Source organism: Sorex araneus, chromosome 2 (genome assembly GCF_027595985.1).
Source record: "Sorex araneus isolate mSorAra2 chromosome 2, mSorAra2.pri, whole genome shotgun sequence".
NCBI lineage: Eukaryota > Metazoa > Chordata > Mammalia > Eulipotyphla > Soricidae > Sorex > Sorex araneus.
Genome location: NC_073303.1, coordinates 31,300,226 through 31,320,461, shown reverse-complemented (window position 1 = coordinate 31,320,461; position 20,236 = coordinate 31,300,226). Strand labels below are relative to the sequence as shown.

Sequence of the window (20,236 nt, the reverse complement as noted above, 5' to 3'; positions counted from 1 at the left end):
GTATGGGGGGCGGTGTTTTGGTTTTGTTTGGTTTGGGGGCCACACCCGTCGATGCTCAGGGTTTACTCCTGGCTCTGCATTTAGGAATCATTGGCGATGCCCGGGTTACCAGGGATTGAGGGGATTGAACTCGGATTGGCAGCTTGCAAGACAAGCTCCTTGTCCACTGTACTCTCTCCAGCCCCCGGCCCCGACTGTTCTTATTTTTTGTCACCTCCCTCTCCTCCAGAAACAAGAAACCAACCTTTGGGTAATTTGTGAAGATTCCTCGTTTGATAGGGTCAAATAGGTACTACAAGTGTAAGGCACCTTGCATGTGGCCCCTGAGCACCGTCGGGTGTGACCCAAAAACAAGTAGTACAGGGCGTTTTCTTGCTCAGGATAGACCCCGACTGCTGATCAGCCCCCTGCCCCACAGGTTGTGGCCCAAACCACAAAAGGACTCATGATGTGTGAACACCTGTTTGTTTTGGAGCCTTATCCAGTTCTACTCAGGGCTTACTCCTGGCTCTGTGCTCAGGGATCACCCTGGCAGGCTTGAGGGACATTTAGGGTGCTAGGGATGGAACCTGGGCTTGGCCTGTGCAAGGTAAAGGCCCTATGGTGTGTACTATTCCTCTTGCCCAAAATGTGCCATATACTTTTTTGTATGTATATCACACTTGGACAAGTTTCTGTTTCTTTGTAGGGGCGGGGGATGTGGTTTATCCACTAATTATACACCTTGAATGCAGGAGACTTAGCGTCAATCCCCAGAACAAGGGGAGTGGGGTGGGAAAGCTCCCCAACAGTAGGAGCTTAAGTACACATTTTCATTTTTAGTTTTATTTTGGGTTTTTTTTGAGGGAGGACAACGCCAGGGGTGTTCAGGTTTACTCTTAGCTTTGTGCTCAAAGATCACTCCTGGTGGTTCTGGGGGACTATATTTAGTGTGGGGATAGACTGGGGGGAAGCCAACCCTGGGTTTGATCCCTGGCACTCCATATGATCCCTTGAGCCCTACACGAGTGATCTCTGAGCGTAATGCCAGGAGTAAGCCCCGAGTATCACTGGGTGTGGCCCCAAACCAGAAAACTTTAAAAAAAATTTTTTTTAAGTCCAATAAACATTTCTCCAAAGGACCTAGCCTCATTCTTGCACACTTGCCTAGGGATGTCCTGTAAAAGGCTAAAATCAAACTGGGAGGCTGTAGGGGAGAAGTACCCAGTCCCAGGCTGGAGCGATGGTACTTAGGGTAAGGCACTTGTCTTGCACATGGTCAACCCAGAGTTGCTTCCCGCAACCCATGTGGTCTCCGGAGCCCAACCAGAGTGATCCCTGGGCACAGAGCCAGTAGTAAGCCCTGAGCACAGCCACGTGTGGCACAAAAACAAAAAAGAAAAATACCTATTCTCAGTTTCACTCCTAATTACTGACCCTTCATATGAAAAGGAACACAGATGCACTCATGTCCCCAGGTTATTTTGTCTGGTGGTGGTGGCTGCTATGGTGCTGGGTCACACCTAGCAGCACTCAGGAAAAGCTATGCTTGGGATCAAACCCAGGGCCTCACACGTACAAGGCATGTGTCCTACTACTTGAACCATATCCTCGAGCCAAGATTTTTATAAATACACTCTAGTGACACAACAGGTGAAAAAATACCACACTGGGCTAGAGAGATATCTCACTGGGCAGGTGTACATGCCTTGCCTGCAGGAAACCCAGAATTGACCCTCAGCACCTCCAAAAGCTACCACAAGCACCCGTGGGTATGACTCCCCCCAAAAAAACAAAAATCCACACAAAATTAGGTGTTTCTCAGTTTGCATAAAAGTACCCATTTTCAGGAATTTGCTGGAGAAATGTTTTCTGATTATAAAGGGTATGATAATGGATCATATGTGCACATACATGCTGGATTTCTTAGACCCCGCCATTAAACTGAAGTTTGCCCCACTCTACCCCAGCTGAAACATAAGTAAAGTCTATCACTATAGTTTTTTTTTTCAATTTTTGCTTTTTGGGTCACACCTGGCATTGCACAGAGGTTACTCCTGGCTCTGCATTCAGGAACCATTCCTGGCCGGTGCTCAGGGGACCATATGGGATGCTGGGAATCGAACCCAGGTTGGCCGTGTGCAAGGCAAATGCCCTACCCGCTGTGCTATCGCTCCAGCCCCTATCACTATAGTTTTCTTAATGTTTGTTTGCAGGTGCATGCTGGAGATCCTCAGGGACTACTCCTAGCTCAGTGTGATGGTTGTTCTGTGCGGTGTTCATAGAGCCATATAGTGCCAGAGATCTAGCCTCAGCCACCCACATGCAAAGCATGTACTCAGCCCAATGAGCTCTGACCCATAACTCTAGTTAATTATACTTACATAGGTAGTAACTACACAGTTAACAACTGCTTTACCTGGGCAAAAGATGATCAGAAGTATTTTCTGGAGGGAACTGAAGTGATAGTAGAGCAGGTAGGGTGCCTTACACCCTTGCACAGGGCCAACACTGGATTCTATCCCTGTCACCCCGTATGGTCTCACCAGAGGTGATCCCTGAGGACTGACATGTGTGGCCAAAAATAATAATAAAAGTACTCTCCTGTTTGAAATCATTAATTTGTGGAAATTTAGCTACTTTGCCTTTACCCGTTTTATCATTCACAGTTCATAATTAGTCCACACATACTCTCTTCATTAACTCTTTACTTTTCAAGCTACACTTAGAGTCTGATGTGCCAGAAATAATTTGCTTTAGGAACAGATTTACTGAGTGACAACCATCCATAAGGAATAAAGCAAGCTGGGAAGGCTGGAAATAAATACAGACATTCAAATTCATCAAATGGTTCAAAGAGGGGCCTACTTTCCCTATGAGTTTCACTCCCGAGTCAGAAAGAAGACACTGGAGAATGTGAAAAGATGGTATAAAGAGACTCCATCAGAATCTCAAAGGGATTATAACTTAGGTACAGTTGATTCAAGAATCCAGGTCCAGTCAATTCAAGAATCAATGTTTGAACACGAGGGCAACAAAATTCATCTTAGATACATCCTTAGGTTCATCCCTGAGGACCCTTCTCCAGCTCCAGACGAGATTAATCAACTTCTTCAATAGTAGGGCCTGTGGCAGCCCTTCCAGGCATGTACCCCGTCCCACAGGTAGGGCCAGTGCACCCTGCCTGGTAGAGTTTTGTGATGACTGGGTTACACACCTTCTCCAACTCCTTCCTCTTATGATCAAACTCGTCTTTCTCTGCCAGTTGATTTGTCTCCAGCCACGTTAGGACCTCACTACATTTGTCAAGTATTTTCTTTTTGTCAGCCTCACTGATCTTGCCCTTCAAGCCTTCATCACTCACAGCGCTCTTCATGTTAAAAGCATAGGATTCCAGGGCATTTTTGGCAGCAATTTTCTCTCTCTGCTGTTCGTCCTCGGCTTTATACTTCTCAGCGTCCTGCACCATGCGCTCGATCTCATCCTTGCTCAGGCGGCCCTTGTCATTGGTGATGGTGATCTTGTTGGCCTTGCCTGTGCTCTTGTCCATAGCTGTCACATTGAGAATACCATTGGCATCGATATCGAAGGTCACCTCGATCTGGGGCACTCCCCGGGGTGCAGGGGGGATCCCAGTCAGGTCAAAGCGCCCCAGCAGGTTGTTGTCCCGCGTCATGGCCCTCTCGCCCTCATACACCTGGATCAGCACGCCGGGCTGGTTGTCTGAGTAGGTGGTGAAGATCTGAGTCTGCTTGGTGGGGATGGTAGAGTTGCGCTTGATCAGGACAGTCATGACACCCCCCGCCGTCTCCAGACCCAGGGACAGGGGAGACACGTCCAACAAAAGCAGATCTTGTACCTTTTCAGACTTGTCCCCCATCAGGATGGCTGCCTGCACTGCCGCCCCATATGCCACCGCCTCATCGGGGTTGATGCTCTTGTTGAGATCACGACCATTAAAGTAGTCCTGCAGCAGCTTCTGCACCTTGGGGATGCGGGTGGAGCCCCCTACTAAAACAATGTCGTGGATTTTAGCCTTATCCATCTTGGCATCCCGGAGAGCCTTCTCCACGGGTTCCAGGGTGCCCCGGAACAGGTCTGCACACAACTCCTCAAACCGGGCTCTGGTGATAGATGTGTAGAAGTCGATGCCCTCGAACAGGGAGTCGATCTCCAGGTTGGCCTGGGTGCTGGACGACAGGGTCCTCTTGGCCCTCTCACAGGCGGTGCGCAGCCGCCTCACGGCTCGCTTGTTCTGGCTGATGTCCTTCTTATGCTTCCTCTTGAACTCGTCCACAAAGTGGCCCACCAGCCTGTTGTCGAAGTCCTCCCCACCCAGGTGGGTGTCCCCAGCCGTGGCCTTCACCTCGAAGATGCCATCGTCGATGGTCAGGATGGACACATCAAAAGTGCCTCCACCCAGATCAAATATCAGGACATGTCGCTCTCCATGACCCGCTTTATCTAAGCCATAAGCAATGGCGGCCGCCGTGGGCTCATTGATGATTCTCAGCACATTGAGACCTGCGATCACCCCTGCATCCTTGGTGGCCTGGCGCTGGGAGTCGTTGAAATAGGCGGGCACCGTGATCACAGCATTAGTGATAGAGTGGCCCAAGAAAGCTTCAGCTGTCTCTTTCATCTTAGTCAGTACCATAGAAGAGATCTCCTCTGGATAGAAAGCTTTTTTCTCCCCTTTGTAGGACACCATTACCTTGGGCTTGCCTCCTTCATTGATTACTTGAAAAGGCCAAAGTTTCATATCTGACTGCACTACAGGATCGTTAAATTTCCTGCCGATCAGCCGTTTCGCGTCGAACACGGTGTTTTGCGGGTTCATAGCCACCTGGTTCTTGGCGGCATCGCCGATGAGCCTCTCGGTGTCGGTGAAGGCCACGTAGCTGGGGGTGGTGCGGTTGCCCTGGTCGTTGGCGATGATCTCCACCTTGCCGTGCTGGAACACCCCCACGCAGGAGTAGGTGGTGCCCAGGTCGATGCCAATAGCCATTCCTTTTGTTGTTGCCATGGTTTTACGGGCCCTGTGAAAAAAGTATGAGAAGGTCATCTGAGTATTTAAAAATTTTTTTACAGGCCACAAAAATAGTTCAATGGGCTAAGTGCATGCTTTGTGTGTACCAGAGGCCTGGTTTTGATTCCTGGCACCACGCAGTACCCCTAGCACCACTGGGGTGACCCGGGTTCGACCTGCACACCACCAAGTGAGGCCCCCAGAAAAAAACTAAAAGCAAACCAAAGAAATGTAAAAATTCTTTTTTGTTGTTGTAAGATACATGTAACACGAATTTGCCATCTTAACTATTTCTCAAACCATTTTGAAGCATACAGTTTAGTAGCAGATCCATTCATGTATTCATGTGTTATCCAAACAATTTCCAGAATTCGTCATTTTTGAAAAACTTAAAACAGTATACCCATTAAACAGCATCCTATACTCCACTCCCCACAGCCCAACTCCACACTTCTTTAATTTTATTTTTATAGATTTTGGGCCATACCTGGCATTGTTCAGGGCTGTTTACTAGCTCTGTGCTTAGGAATTGCTCCTGGAGGACTTGAGGGACCATATAGGGTACTGGGGATCGAACCCTGGTCGGCCTTGTACAAGGCAAATGCCCAACCCACTGTACTACCACTGAAAGATGGGGTCCTCCCCTCTCAACCACCACCACTATCTTTTTCTTTCTATGAATTAGACTACTTTATTATTTATTTGCTTTTTGGGTCACACCTGGTGATGCACAGGGGTTACTCCTGGCTCTGCACTCAGGAATTACCCTTGGCGGTGTCAGGGGGCCATATGGGATGCTGGGATTCGAACCCGGGTTGGCCGTGTGCAAGGCAAATGCCCTATCCACTCACTGTGCTAGAGCTCCAGCCCCTGAATTAGACTACTTTAAATACTTAATTTTTTTTTTTTGGCCACACCTGGCAATGCTCAGGGGTTACTGCTGGCTCTGCACTCAGGAATCACTCCTGGGGATGCTTGGAGGACCATTATGGGATGCTGGAAAAAGAACTCAGGTTAGCTGTATGCAACACAAACACCCTACCTGCTGCACCCTACCTACCTGCTCAGGCCCTATACATGATTTATCTTTTGTTGACTATTTTTACTGCTTAGCACAATGAACTCAAAAGATCATCTAAGATAAAGCATGTGTTAGAAATTTCTTCTAAGAACTGGGACAAAATGATAGTTTGTGCTTCACATGAGTGAAGGTCTGGATGAGATTTAAGCACCATCCTATCCCCTAAATTGCTTCCTTCTTAAAGATGAATAGTATTAGTTGACTGGAAATACCACATTTTGTTCATTCATTCATTCCTCTGTGAACACTTGCACTGTTTCCACCTTATGACTCTTTGACTATTACTGCCCTTAGCTTAGTATATATGTCCCTTTTTGAAAATTTTATTTTGGGTCATACCTGACTATGCTCAGAGCTTACTCCTGGCTCTGTGCTCAGGAATCACTCCTAGCAGGGCTTGGGGGACTGTATGTGATGCCAGGGACTGAATCCAGGTCATCCATGTGCAAGACAAGCACTCTCCATGTTGTACTGTCTATGGTCCTATATGTCCCTAATGGACTATTGGGGCAGAGAACACAAGGTGTTAGTGTGGATGCTTTTTATCTATAGCACCACATAGTTTTTTTGTTTTTGTTTTTGTTTTTGTTTTTGGGTCACACCTGGCGATACACAGGGGTCACTCCTGGCTCTGCACTCAGGAATTACCCCTGGCAGTGCTCAGGGGACCATATGGGATGCTGGGAATCGAACCCGGGTCGGCCGCTTGCAAGGCAAAGGCCCTGCGCGTTCCCCCGGAGATCTCTCCGGCCCGCGGAGAGACAACAGTGGAAAGCACTCCTAATTGGGTGGATTCTGTGAGGGTCCCGACCTGAAATAAGACTAGTGAGGTTAGTAAACAGGGGGCCCAAGACGACACATGCCGATCAAGGGCAACTTTATTAACAGCCATGCTGGTTTTATACTTTTCTTAGCAGGGGGTTGGTACATAAGTTGTCAATCATCAGGGAAGTGTCTTCTCAGACCAAATAAGGAAAGGTTCGGGGCGTACTTTGGTGGGCTTACAACATTCTCCAAGAGTAGGTTGAGAAATAGTGGGGAGAGGAAGGCAAGGGTTTATCTGGCAGGAGCATCTGTCAGGAGGAATGCACAAGGCTTTTAGTGTAGAGGAAGGCACTCTACTTTACGGGCTTTTTGGGGTCTCTTAGTTAACTGCCCTGGGCTACTTTTACTTCTTGAGTTTAGCTATTTCCTTTGTCACAAGGGCACCTGCGCATCAGGTTATGCAAAGCTGGTAATGGAATTTTCCGGTTTGTCCAGGGTAAAGGTTTCGGGGGTTCTCTTTTGTTCAGGGTCCTGAGCAGTCCCCAACAAGGCCCTACCCGCTGTGCCATCGCTCCAGCCCCAGCACCACATAGTTTTATCTTCAGCTCCACCTTGTGTGGACTAAGGGAAGCACAGAGGGTTCCCTTAGCAACATTCTAGAAGTAACCCTACTAGGTATTGGTGGAGATTAAAAAAAAAAAAAAAAGGATTGGAGAGCTCGCTCTGAGGCCTTGAGTACAGGCTTTGCATGTGGGAGCCCTAAATTAAATTCCTTGCACTTCATTCTCCCCCCTTGACAAGCATCCTTGGAAGCAACCACTGAGCACGAAGCTGGGAGTAGCCCCTGAGAATGGCCAAGCATGGTCCAAAAAGTGAGATTGGAGACATAGCACAATAGTATGAAGCATATACTTGGCATGTGGGAGGCCCAAGTTTGTTCCCTGGCACCTTGAGGTTGCCCCCAAGCACTGCCAGAAACGACCTAGAGCATGGAGCCCAAAACAGTACCTGAGCATTGCCTCACTACTGGGTCAGGCCCAGGGACTAACAGACAAAGGACACAGGAGGGCAGTGGGCATATACTGCTTCCAATTTCTCACAGGACGGACTCAACTGTCCCTATCCTATGTTATATATTAATTGGGGCCCAGACAGAATAGAGCACTTGCCTTACACACAGCTGACCCAAGTTCAATGCCTGACTCCCCATATGGTCCCCATGGTCCCACCAGGAGTGATCCCTGAGCACAGAGCTAGGAGTAAGCTGAGGGTTACTGGGTATAGCCTAAAATCCCCAAATAAGTAAATGTATAAATATATTAATTGGGAGAGGGCACCCCCCGCAGTGTTTGGGAGGTTATTACAGGTTCTCAGGTGCTCCTGGTGGTGCTTGGGGTACCATATGTGATGCTGGGAATTGAACCAGGGTCCATATGCAAGAAAAGTGCTTTATTAGCTCTTGTGTTACCTTTCCAGTCCCTATTATATACTTGTTTTGAATGCTGAGACTACACACCTGTCTCCTGCTAAACTCAAGATTTTTTTGTTTTGGTTTGGTTTTGGGTCACAATTGGCAATGCTTAGGGATTACTCCTGGCTCTGCACTCAGGAATTGCTCCTGGCGATGTTCAGGGGACCATATGGGATGCCAGGGATCGAATCTGGGTTGGCTGAGTACAAAGCAAGTGCCCTACCCACTGTACTATTGCTTCAGTCCTACATTCAAGATTCTTTATGTTGAGACAGGAGCAATAATACAGCAGTTAGGGCATTTGTTTTGCATGTGGCTGACCAGGGTTTGATCCTAGCATCCCATATGGTTTATCAAGCACTGCCAGGAGTAATTCCTGAATATAATTCAGGAATTCAGGAATTCCTGAATCACCAAGTATGCTCAAAAAACAAAATAAATAAATAGGGGATGGAGCGATAGTACAATGGAGTGGGCATTTGCCTGGCATGCGGCTGACCTGGGTTTAATCCCCAGCATCCCATATGGTCCCCTAAGTACCAACAGGAGTAATTCCTCAGTGTAGAGCCAGGAGTAACCCCTAACCCAAAAAACCATAAGTAAATAAATAAATAAATAAGAATTCTTTATATTCTGGTCACCTTAGGAGACAAATCCCCACATATGGGTGAGCTGCCTTTCTAGACTCCATTACTCTACATTAAGGCTTTATTTTTTTTTCTTTTTGGGTCACACCTAGCGATGCTCAGGGGTTACTCCTGGCTGTGCACAGGGGACCATATGGGATGCTGAGAATCGAACCTGGGTAGGCTGCATGCAAGGCAAATGCCCTCCCCGCTGTACTATCGCTCCAGCCCTGACATTAAGGTTTTATGATAGAATTTGGACAAGCCATGAAGGTGGCTGCTAATACTTAGCAAACCCTCCTCAGTTGTTCCGGAGAGGTGCTGTACTCCAGGCAATCATTCTCTTCTCCCAAATGAAACTTGGCTTCTTTAGTGAAAAATCACAGACTGGAGAGATAGTACAGCCACCAGCCTGGCTTCAATTCTCCGACACCCTACATAATCCCCCGAACCCCAAGAGGAGTGTACTCTCTGAGCTCAGAGCCAGGAATAAGACTTGAACACAGAGGGGTGAGGCAAAAATAAACAAAAAAATTAAAATCAAAATCAAAATTATTTACTGACTGGTTATTTCACCTCAACCCCACAGCTCTGAAATCTCCAAGTCACTTGACCACTGAAAACGTCCCAAACCACGACTGGCACTCAGTTCCCGTGGAAAAAGACCTTGGGGTCTCCTCCTACCGATTCCACCACTCCCTACTCACCTGCTTTCTCTACGCCTGCGATCCAGTTTGAAAAATTATGATTTTGGAGCCCCTGTAAGCAGGGGCTCCCTTAATATTACAAACTGAAACAGCTGGTGTCCCCCCACCCCCCTCCCTCCCCGCCATACAACTTTGAGCAGGCTACTGTCCTATCATCTTGATTCTACACTGGCCCATGAGGTCAAACAGCAGGTCCATTGTAACGCAAAGGGGCGCGGCAGTACGGCCCCGCCCCTCTCTTTTGCATACATCAACACAAACACCCCCGCCTCGGCTTCAGCGCCCCTAATTCACACACGACCTCCCTTCCCCAAGCCTCCATGGCTCGGCAAATCCCCAAACAGACTAGGGAATAGGGGTAGAGCTGACACTGGGAAGAGCCTGGAGAGTTCGGGAAGGGGCGGCATCCAAAGAGCTCATTGGTCTCCGAGAGCCTGGGGGCGGACCAAAAGCGAAACCACTGGAATATTCCCGAGGTGCCGCCGCGACGAACGCGGTGATTGGCTGAAGAGGAAAAAGGCGGGGCTGATGCGGCTCTAAAAGGGCCCGCGGGCAGCCTAGCCCACAGGCAGCCCAACGAGGGGCTAACAGCAGTTAACGACTTGAAGCGTCGGGTCCCAAGACCGAAGCCCTTTTCGATTCTGCATTCTGAAAACCCGAGGCCCATCTGGCAGATCCCTTCTGCTGATTCCAGACCTGAGAGCGAGCAAGACAGCAGCATGGCAAAGGGTACAGCTATCGGCATCGACCTGGGCACCACCTACTCCTGCGTGGGGGTGTTCCAGCACGGCAAGGTGGAGATCATCGCCAACGACCAGGGCAACCGCACCACCCCCAGCTACGTGGCCTTCACCGACACCGAGAGGCTCATCGGCGATGCCGCCAAGAACCAGGTGGCCATGAACCCGCAAAACACCGTGTTCGACGCGAAACGGCTGATCGGCCGCAAGTTCAGTGACGGGGTGGTGCAGTCAGACATGAAGCACTGGCCGTTCCAGGTGATCAGCGACGGCGACAAGCCCAAAGTGCAGGTGAGCTACAAGGGCGAGACCAAGGCTTTCTACCCCGAGGAGATCTCGTCCATGGTGCTGACCAAGATGAAAGAGATCGCCGAGGCGTACCTGGGACACCCGGTGACCAACGCGGTGATCACGGTGCCCGCCTATTTCAACGACTCGCAGCGCCAGGCCACCAAGGACGCGGGGGTGATCGCGGGGCTCAACGTGCTGCGCATCATCAACGAGCCCACGGCCGCCGCCATCGCCTACGGGCTGGACAAGAGCGGCAAGGGGGAGCGCAACGTGCTCATCTTCGACCTGGGCGGGGGCACGTTCGACGTGTCCATCCTGACCATCGACGACGGCATCTTCGAGGTGAAGGCCACGGCTGGGGACACCCACCTGGGTGGGGAGGACTTCGACAACAGGCTGGTGAGCCACTTTGTGGAGGAGTTCAAGAGGAAGCATAAGAAGGACATCAGCCAGAACAAGCGAGCCGTGAGGCGGCTGCGCACCGCCTGTGAGAGGGCCAAGAGGACCCTGTCGTCCAGCACCCAGGCCAACCTGGAGATCGACTCCCTGTTTGAGGGCATCGACTTCTACACATCTGTCACCCGGGCGCGCTTCGAGGAGCTGTGCTCCGACCTGTTCCGGGGCACCCTGGAACCCGTGGAGAAGGCTCTCCGGGATGCCAAGATGGATAAAGCCCAGATCCACGATCTGGTCTTGGTGGGGGGCTCCACCCGCATCCCCAAGGTGCAGAAGCTGCTGCAGGACTTTTTCAATGGGCGTGACCTCAACAAGAGCATCAACCCCGACGAGGCGGTGGCCTATGGGGCGGCGGTGCAGGCGGCCATCCTGATGGGGGACAAGTCTGAGAACGTGCAAGACCTGCTGCTCCTGGACGTGGCTCCCCTGTCCCTGGGTCTGGAGACGGCGGGAGGTGTCATGACTGTCCTGATCAAGCGCAACACCACCATCCCCACCAAGCAGACTCAGATCTTCACCACCTACTCAGACAACCAGCCCGGCGTGCTGATCCAGGTGTATGAGGGCGAGAGGGCCATGACGCGGGACAACAACCTGCTGGGGCGCTTTGACCTGTCTGGGATCCCCCCTGCACCCCGGGGAGTGCCCCAGATCGAGGTGACCTTCGATATCGATGCCAATGGTATTCTCAATGTGACAGCTATGGACAAGAGCACAGGCAAGGCCAATAAGATCACCATCACCAATGACAAGGGCCGCCTGAGCAAGGATGAGATCGAGCGCATGGTGCAGGACGCTGAGAAGTACAAAGCTGAGGATGAGGTCCAGCGTGAGAGGGTGTCGGCCAAGAACGCGCTGGAGTCCTACGCCTTCAACATGAAGAGCGCCCTGGAGGACGAGGGACTCAAGGGCAAGATCAGTGAGGCTGACAAGAAGAAGGTCCTTGACAAGTGCCAAGAAGTGATTTCCTGGCTGGATGCCAACTCCCTGGCTGAGAAGGAGGAGTTTGAGCACAAGAGGAAGGAGCTGGAGCAGGTGTGTAACCCCATCATCAGTGGACTGTACCAGGGGGCAGGTGGCCCTGGGGCTGGTGGCTTTGGGGCTCAGGTCCCTCGAGGGGGCGCTGGGTCTGGCCCCACCATTGAGGAAGTAGATTAGCATGTTCACTCATGTTAACAGATTGGAGGTATTTTGCCTTATACATCTGCTTTCATTCTCTCACGTTTGTGTTATTCGTAAAGGTGAACTATTTTGCTTTTGCTGATGTTATGAACTTGTTTTTTATCCTAGATTCTCCATGTTAAATTTGTGTTGGAATATTTTTCAATTTCCCTTTTTATAATAAGCATACTGCTTTTGGGGGAAAATTAAATGGTTAAAGAAAATAAACTAAAAATAGTCAAGCACTGTTTTGTCTGCCTTTGTATTTTATTCTGGATGTGTGTTTTTGTTTTTTGAGTCACACCCAGTAGTGCTCCAGGCTTACTCCTGGCTCTCTGCTCAGGGATCATATTTTGTGCCAGGGATCAAACCCCAAATAGCTGTCTGAAAGGCAACCACCGAAACCACTAGCTTAAGCATGTACTATCTCTCTGGCCCCATATTGCCTCTCTGCAACTCCCCATATTTTATTTTGAAAATAGAAGAGCTGCTTATTCGTATTTTCCCCCCAGAATTGGGGATTGAACCCCAGGTCTCTCATGTATAGAAGTTGATCTCTTCTGGGGGGTGGTCCAATAGCATAGCGGGTAGAGTGTTTGCCTTACATGTGGCCGACCCAGATTCGATTCCCAGCATCCCATATGGTCCCCCGAGCACCGCCAGGAGTAATTCCTGAGTGCAGAGCCAGGAATAACCCCTGAGTATCGCTGGGTGTGACCCAAAAAGCTAAAAAAAAATAGTTGATCTTTTCTTAGGCTTAGGGGCTAGAGCGATAGCTCAAAGGGTTAGTGCATGCTTTGCATATTGGATTCCTGGTAACCCTGAGTAACATACTGGGAGTAGCCACTGAACACTAGGTGTGGCCAAAAACCAAACAAAAAAATTTTAATAGTCAATTACTATTAGGTAAAGTCAGAGATCTAAAGAAGCATAGCAATTTTGATGCAGGTAATGGCTCAAACAGCTCGATCATAGGCTTTGCCTGCCAGAGTTTCAGGCTCTTCCCTGGCACCAGGTGGTCCACCAAGCACCAGCAGGAGCTAAACCTGAATTCTGCCATGTGCCCACCCACACGAAATAATTCTTTTTTTTTGGGGGGGGGGGGTAGGGGGCACACCCACTGGTGCTCAGGGATTGCTCCTGGCTCTGTACTCAGGGATCAATCCTGGTGGGTTAGGGTGATCAAATAGGGTGCCCGGGGTCAAACCCAGGTTGGCCACATGCAAGGCAAGTGCCCTACCTGCTGTGCTATCACCTTGGTCCTCTGAAAAATTAAGTTAAGCAACATAGTTTTTACTGAAATTCATTTAGAAAGATGTGAGGGGAGAGAAAGAGGAGAAATGTGTTCAAGAGAACATAGGCAGCAAAGAAACGTAGAGATTAGCAAGCGATATACATGTTCACGAACTTGAAGAGCAAGCCTGAAAACTTTTTAAGAAGCTACATGTATTGTGTTTTTATCTGTTTGTTTAAGGCAATAATACCCTTTGGAGAATTGGAATGGGGAAATGAGCCACTAGTGGTCATGAACTCCTCCTGGCTCTGTGCTCAGGTATCAAACCATATATCAAATCTAATGACTCATGTGAATGCCTTATTCTTCTACTCTCTCTCAAGTTCCGCCCTTTATTTTTGCTTTTGGGGTTACACCTGGTGATGTTCAGGGGTTACACCTGTTTCTGCACTCAGAAATTACTCCTGGCAGTGCTCAGAGGACTATATGGAATAACAGGAATCGAACCCAGGTCAGCAAGGCAAATGCCCTACCCACTGAATTATTTCTCCAGCCCTGCCCCATTTGTGTGTACGTGGGGGGAGGGGTACACCTGTTGGTGCACAGGGTTTATTCCTGGCTCTGGCCTCAGAGATCACTCCTGGTGGGGCTTAGAGGACCATGGTGCCAGTGAACAAAACCAGATTGGCCAGGTGGAAGGTAAGTACCCTACCCACTGTGCCATTGCTCTGGCCCCATCTTTGAGAGATTTTTAATATTTATGGCCTGGTTTTATATAGGGGTTAAAAATATTAAGAGATATTGGGCTGGAGCGATAGCACAGCGGGTAGGGCATTTGCCTTGCATGTGGCCGACCCGGGTTCGATTCCCAGCATCCCATATGGTCCCCTGAGCAGCACCAGAAGTAATTCCTGAGTGCAGATCCGGAGTAACCCCTGTGCATTGCCGGGTGTGACCTAAAAAGCAAAAAAAAAAAAAAAAAAAAAAAAAGATAGAGGTGCTGGAGAGATAGGGCATTAAGGTGCTGGGAGGTAAGGCATTTGCCTTGCATGGGGCCGACCCAGATTCAATTCCCAATATCCTATATGGTTCCCCTAGCACCACCAGGAGTTATTCCTGAGTGCAGAACCAGGAGTAACCTCTGATCATTGCCAGGCGTGGCCCAAAAAGTACAATGGGTGAGTCTCTGAGCCTGCCAGGAGTGATCCCTGAGTGCAGAGCTAGGAATAAGTCCTGAGTCACAGTTGGGTGTGACTCCCCATCAAAAAAAAAATATATTAAGGGCTATTCACATGGTGACTTCAAAGTGGGCAAGGAGTTGACCCCATGTAAGAAACTGGGATTGGGGATGTTCCCGAAGAAGTTGGCAAAAAAGGAAGGCAGATGGGAATGGAAGTTACTCATTCCTGTAAGTATGTTTGACATTCCAGAGCACTGGTATGTAAACTAGATTCAGAAGGTAAGTCCAAAATTGGTAATGAAAAGATATGAATTAAAACATGGTTTGCAAGGGATGTGCAAGTGCATAGCTACTCTAATTACTCTAATTCCTGGATCTCTCTCTTTAGGTCTGTCTCTCTCTCTCTGTATGTCTATTTCTCTCGCTCGCTCTCCCTCTTTCTCCCCTTCATATCTAAATTTCTCTCAACACAAACTATTTTGTTTCAGGGGCGGGAGAGATACTACAGCAGGCAGGGCTCTTGCTTGCATGGGGCTGCTACCTGGGTTTAAACTCTGGCACCCCATGTGGTGCCCAGAGCCCTGCCATGAGTGAGTTCTGAGGGCAAAATAAGTAGTAAGCCCTGAGCAATGCCAAGTATAGCCCCCCAAGAGAAAAACAACTATTTGCTTCACAAGAAGGAAAAAAGAGAAAGAGGGGCTGGAGCAATAGTGCGATAGTACAGCAGGTAGGACTTTTGCCTTGCATGTGGCCAACCCGGGTTCAATCCCCAGCATACCATATGGTCCCTCAAGTACTTCCAGGAGTAAGTCCTGATCATCGCTGGGTGTGACCCAAAAAAGAAAAAAAGAAAAAAAAAAGAAAGGAAGAAAAAAATATATATATACATATATTCCTAGCTGTGGTTACCTATATTTGAAGTACCATAGTGAATACCTTAGGGAGGTGTCATTGAGATTTTGGTGTCCCAGCACCTAAAGTACCCCAGGATTTAATTTTTATGTACTAGGCCCTGTCCTGGGACTTTTATTTTTGTTTTGGAGCCACACCTGGCTCTATGCTCAGGGATATGATCTGGAGGGGGGACCATAGAGGTACCTGGATGGAACCCAGGTTGACTGTATGCAAGGCAAACAAGCTACCTGCTGTACTGTCTTTCCAGTCCCTGCCATGGAACTTTCTGTGTTTATTAATCTTCATTCTGCCATTTTGATGTTAGGTGGTGCTTGACCTTCATAGGTAAAATATGGGGTCACTTGAAAGTTATTGGCTTACACTGGTATTTGGTTTGATTTTAAAATACTGTCTAAAACTCAACTATCCATAACTTTGTAAATCACAGTTCATTAATTTTTTTAAAGTTATTGACTAAGTGGGCCGGAGAGACAGTATAAAAGTTAAGGCACTTGCCATGCATGCAGCAGATCCCAGTTTGATCCCCAGAGCACTGCCAGGAGTGACCCCTGAGCACAGAGCCAGGAGTAAGCCAGGAGCATTGCTAGGTGTGGCCCAACTCATGCCTTCACAAGTTATTAACTTAATTAAAATTACTTAAAGTTTAAAAAATCTCTAAACCGGAGATTTTTTAAGGTGATAGCTCAAAGGGCTGAACATATGCTTTACATGTAGGATTCCCAGGCCTGACATGCATGGTTCCCTGTATACATCTGGGAATGGACCTTGAGGGCTGGGCATAGCCTTTAGGCATTACTGGGTGTGGTGAGAGAGAGTGGGGGAGCGAAAAATCACTAGTTCAGCAAAGTGTTTGAACCTGGATTCCAACTGAGGTCTTACCGGTTTTTCCATGTTGACCCAGCTCAGGGTTTATGTTTGTGCATGCCTGTTTGTGACTGATATTTCTACTCTAGGTTTCACAACCAGTGCCCTGTTTGCTTTTTGCTTCATATAATCCTAAACAATGATCAAATAAACAATATGTTGATGGTAAGGTCTTAGTAGGGGTTAATTTAGAAAAGAGGGAAAGCTTCAGCCTTGTGTGTGGGAAGAACTGGAACACGCTTTGCCTTCCCTTTGAGACTTCATGCCTTGGCTGCCAGTTTCCTAGAAGTAACCCCTGCTTTGTCCTCCTTATTGGGAAAGGCCTGCCATCATCCTCAAAGTCTGGGTAGTGAGCTCATTTAAAAGTTGTGTAACTCCCAGAGAGACAGTACAGTAGGTAGGGTTTGATCCCTGGCACAATTGCTGCCCCATGTTCACCAGGAATGATCCCTGATGCAGAGCCAGGAGCAACGCCTGAGTATCACCAGGTGTGGCCCCAAAACAAAACCAAAAATATGTGTAACTTAGTTTTTTTTCTTGTTTAGTTCTTGAGTCACACCTAGCAATGCTCAGGAGTTACTCCTGATTCTGTATTCCAGAATCACTCCTGTTGGTAGTCAGGGGGCCATATGGAATGCCGGGAATTGAACCTGGGTTGGTTGCATATAAGGCAAGTGCCCAACCCATTGTACTTTCTCTCCAGCCCCTGTGTAACATTTCTATACTAAGTTCCTCCCTGACTGGGGAGTTTTTTCTATTTTACTTTCCAATACGCTCTTAATAATTTCTAAAATAAATAAGCAAATAAGTATGAGTTGTAGGAGTTGGCCAAAGAGATAGTACAGTGGGTAGGGAACTTGCCTTGTACATGGTCCCTACCCAAATTATAGACTTGTCACCATACATGGTTCCTTGAGCCCTGCCAGGAGTGATCCCTGCGCCCAGAGCCAAGAGTAAGAACTGAACACTGCAGGATGTGGCCCAAAACCAATGCAAGACAAAATTAGTTATAGAAGGCTATCAAGATAGCTCAATAAGTTGAGTGCATGCTTTACATATGGGATGCTTGGGTCCAACACCCAGCGTCATATGGTCCCTCTATCGCCACTGAGAGGAACTCTGGAACACAGAGCTGGAAGTATCCCCAGAGCACCTCTCCATTTGGCTCAAAAATTAATAAGAAAACAAAAAAATTAATAGTGAATAGATACCTTAAAAATTATATGGGATAAGGGGCTGGAGCGATACCACAGAGGGTAGGGCATTTGCCTTGCACGCGGCCGACCTGGGTTCGATTCCCCAGCATCCCATATGGTCCCCGGAGCACTGCCAGGAGTAATTCCTGAGTGCATGAGCCAGGAATAACCCCTGTGCATCGCCAGCCGGGTGTGACCCAAAAAGCAAAAATAAAATTATATGGAATAAAATTTTTAAAAAGACTGAAAAAAATTATATGGAAAGGAAAGTGTCTGCCATAGAGGCAGGCTGGCCAGGTGGGGTTGGGAGGGAAACTGAGGACATTGTTGCAGGGAAATGTACACTGGTGAAGGATGGGTGTTGGAACATGGTATGACTGAAACCCAATCATAAACAGCTTTTCCCCCACACACTGATTTACAAAGTTGTTCATGATGATTTGTTATAGGCATGCAATATCCCAGCACCAATCCTACAACCACTGTTACCTTCCCTCCACCATTGTCTCCATTTTCCTAATCACCCCTCAAGCCTGCCCCCATATCAAGCCCACAATAATTTATATTGCTTGTTACCACTAAATGACTAATGGATTAATCAAAAAATATTTCTATGAAAATTTTTGTATTTCACCATGGGGCTACTAAGTCCATGTCTGGGGGTTTACTAAGTTGTTGTGCAAGTTAAGCCTTCTTGTTAATGTTTTTGTTAGTCATAAACAGCTATGTATATATGTATATCTCAAAGTGGGTGTATATCTATGTATATCTCAAAGTGGGTGAACCAATTAAAAAAGAAAGAAATACAAATAAACAAAATAAAATACCTTTAGAATGATCATTTTAAAAAGTTGTATGAACTTGGTAGGGTCAAAGGCACATATTTCTGCGTGTAGGAGTTCCGCTCTCCAAAGATCCAGAGCGTGACTGGGATGAATACAGCACAGCACTGCAAATAACTCCAGAGTACTGCTGGATGTGACCCAAAACATCACCACCAAAACTCAGTTGCAGGGGCTGGGGCAACAGCTTAAATGGAATAGCACACACTGTGAATGTGCAAGGCAAAAATTCTATCCTTGGCACTTGCAGGGCCTCTGGAGACTTGCTGGCTGGACTGGCAGCACTGAACTGAGTTCTCTCCAGAGTGGCACCTGTTTCTTACAGGGACCCTGATGGGTGTGGCCCTATTATTTTAAAAAACTGGGGGCAGGAATAACAGGGCGTTTGCCTTGCATGCAGCCCACCTGAGTTCAATCCTCCTCATTCTAGAGTTCCCTGAGCACTTCCAGGAATAATTCCTTAAACAGAGCCAGGAATAAGCCCTGAGGATGGTAAGTATGGCCCCAAACCCAAAGAAAGAAAGGAAAGAAAGAAAAAAAGCATTTTCAGCTGACCTGGGTTTGGTCCTGGCATCTCATATAGTCTCCTGGGGGCTGGAGTGATAGCACAGCGGGGAGGGCGTTTGCCTTGCACGTGGCCAACCGGGTTCGATTTCCAGCATCCCATATGGTCCTCTGAGCACCACCAGGAGTAATTCCTGAGTGCATGAGCCAGGAGTGACCCCTGTGCATTGCCAGATGTGACCCCAAAACAAAAACAAACAAACAAAAACAACTCATATAGTCTCCTGACACCTGCCAGAAATGATCCTTGAGCACAGAGCCAGGAGTAAGCCCATGACACAGTCAGATGTAGCCCAAATACAAACAAAATAGGGATTAGGACATTTGCCTTACCTGAAGGCAAGGCAAAAATTCTATCCTTGGCACTTGCAGGGCCCCTGGAGCCTTGCTGGCTAGGTTTGATCCACACCGCACATGGTCCCCTAAGTGTTGCAGGGTATAGCCCTAGAGGCTATAGTCCTGGAGGCCCCCAAGCAAGGTGGGGATGATTTGAGCTCATCTTCAGCACCTCAGGGCCTCAGGCCTCAGCCACATGCAAGGAAAGGGCCCTACTGTCACTGAGCCCTGTCAAAGATATTTTGGAATTCCATAGTAGGACAACATGTAAATGTGTCCTACTACATATGTCCTACAACATGGTAGGACAACATTGTAAATGTGGGGCTGGAGAGAGTAGAGTGCATAGGGAGCTTGCCTTGCATGCAGCTGACCCGGGCTTGATCCCTGGCATCCCATATGGTCCCCCAAGCCCCACCAGGAGTGATTTCTGAGTGCAGAGCCCAGAGTAACCCCTGAGCACTAGGTCAGTGTTGGAGTTACTGCTGGCAAAGCTCCGAGAAACCACCTGAACTGGTTGAACTGCAAGAACGCTCCCAGGACTGGACAAGGAGTGACATATTGGCACCGGGGGGGGCTGACATTTTCCAGAAATTAATATAGATTAATGATTGGCAATTACCAGTGGCCAGGATTGGAACGTGGGATACTGACACATAGAATCTAGAGAAATAGCTTTGTTTCTGCTTACAGATGATAGAGACCTTGTACCAATCTTCCCCATGTAATTATTAATCTAAACTTTTGCCACCTGTCCTTGTCCTGCACATACTGCCTGCCTTTACTGCTATGTAATAAC

The 20,236-nt window shown here is 48.2% G+C and overlaps 2 protein-coding genes across 3 annotated transcripts in view; one reads left to right on the top strand and one right to left on the bottom strand.

Moving 5' to 3' along the window:
• Nucleotides 1–2,842: 2,842 nt before the first annotated feature.
• The window catches only part of LOC101540963 (heat shock 70 kDa protein 1-like), a 32,282-nt gene continuing 14,888 nt past the window's right edge, over nucleotides 2,843–20,236 (bottom strand). Inside the window, exons 2-3 of one of the 2 annotated variants that reach the window (XM_055129555.1) lie at nucleotides 19,093–19,261; nucleotides 2,843–5,018 (exon numbers count right to left, since the gene is read on the bottom strand). In XM_055129555.1, coding sequence (XP_054985530.1) covers nucleotides 3,080–5,005 — 1,926 coding nt within the window. In that variant the 5' untranslated portion in view covers nucleotides 5,006–5,018; nucleotides 19,093–19,261 and the 3' untranslated portion in view covers nucleotides 2,843–3,079. The remainder of the gene's footprint in view (nucleotides 5,019–19,092; nucleotides 19,262–20,236) is intronic. The other variant, XM_055129554.1, reaches the window with a different exon arrangement.
• LOC101549601 (heat shock 70 kDa protein 1B) lies at nucleotides 10,206–12,551 on the top strand. Its single transcript, XM_055129557.1, has one exon. The coding sequence runs from the start codon at nucleotides 10,378–10,380 to the stop codon at nucleotides 12,301–12,303; it is 1,926 nt and encodes a 641-aa protein (XP_054985532.1). The 5' UTR covers nucleotides 10,206–10,377; the 3' UTR covers nucleotides 12,304–12,551.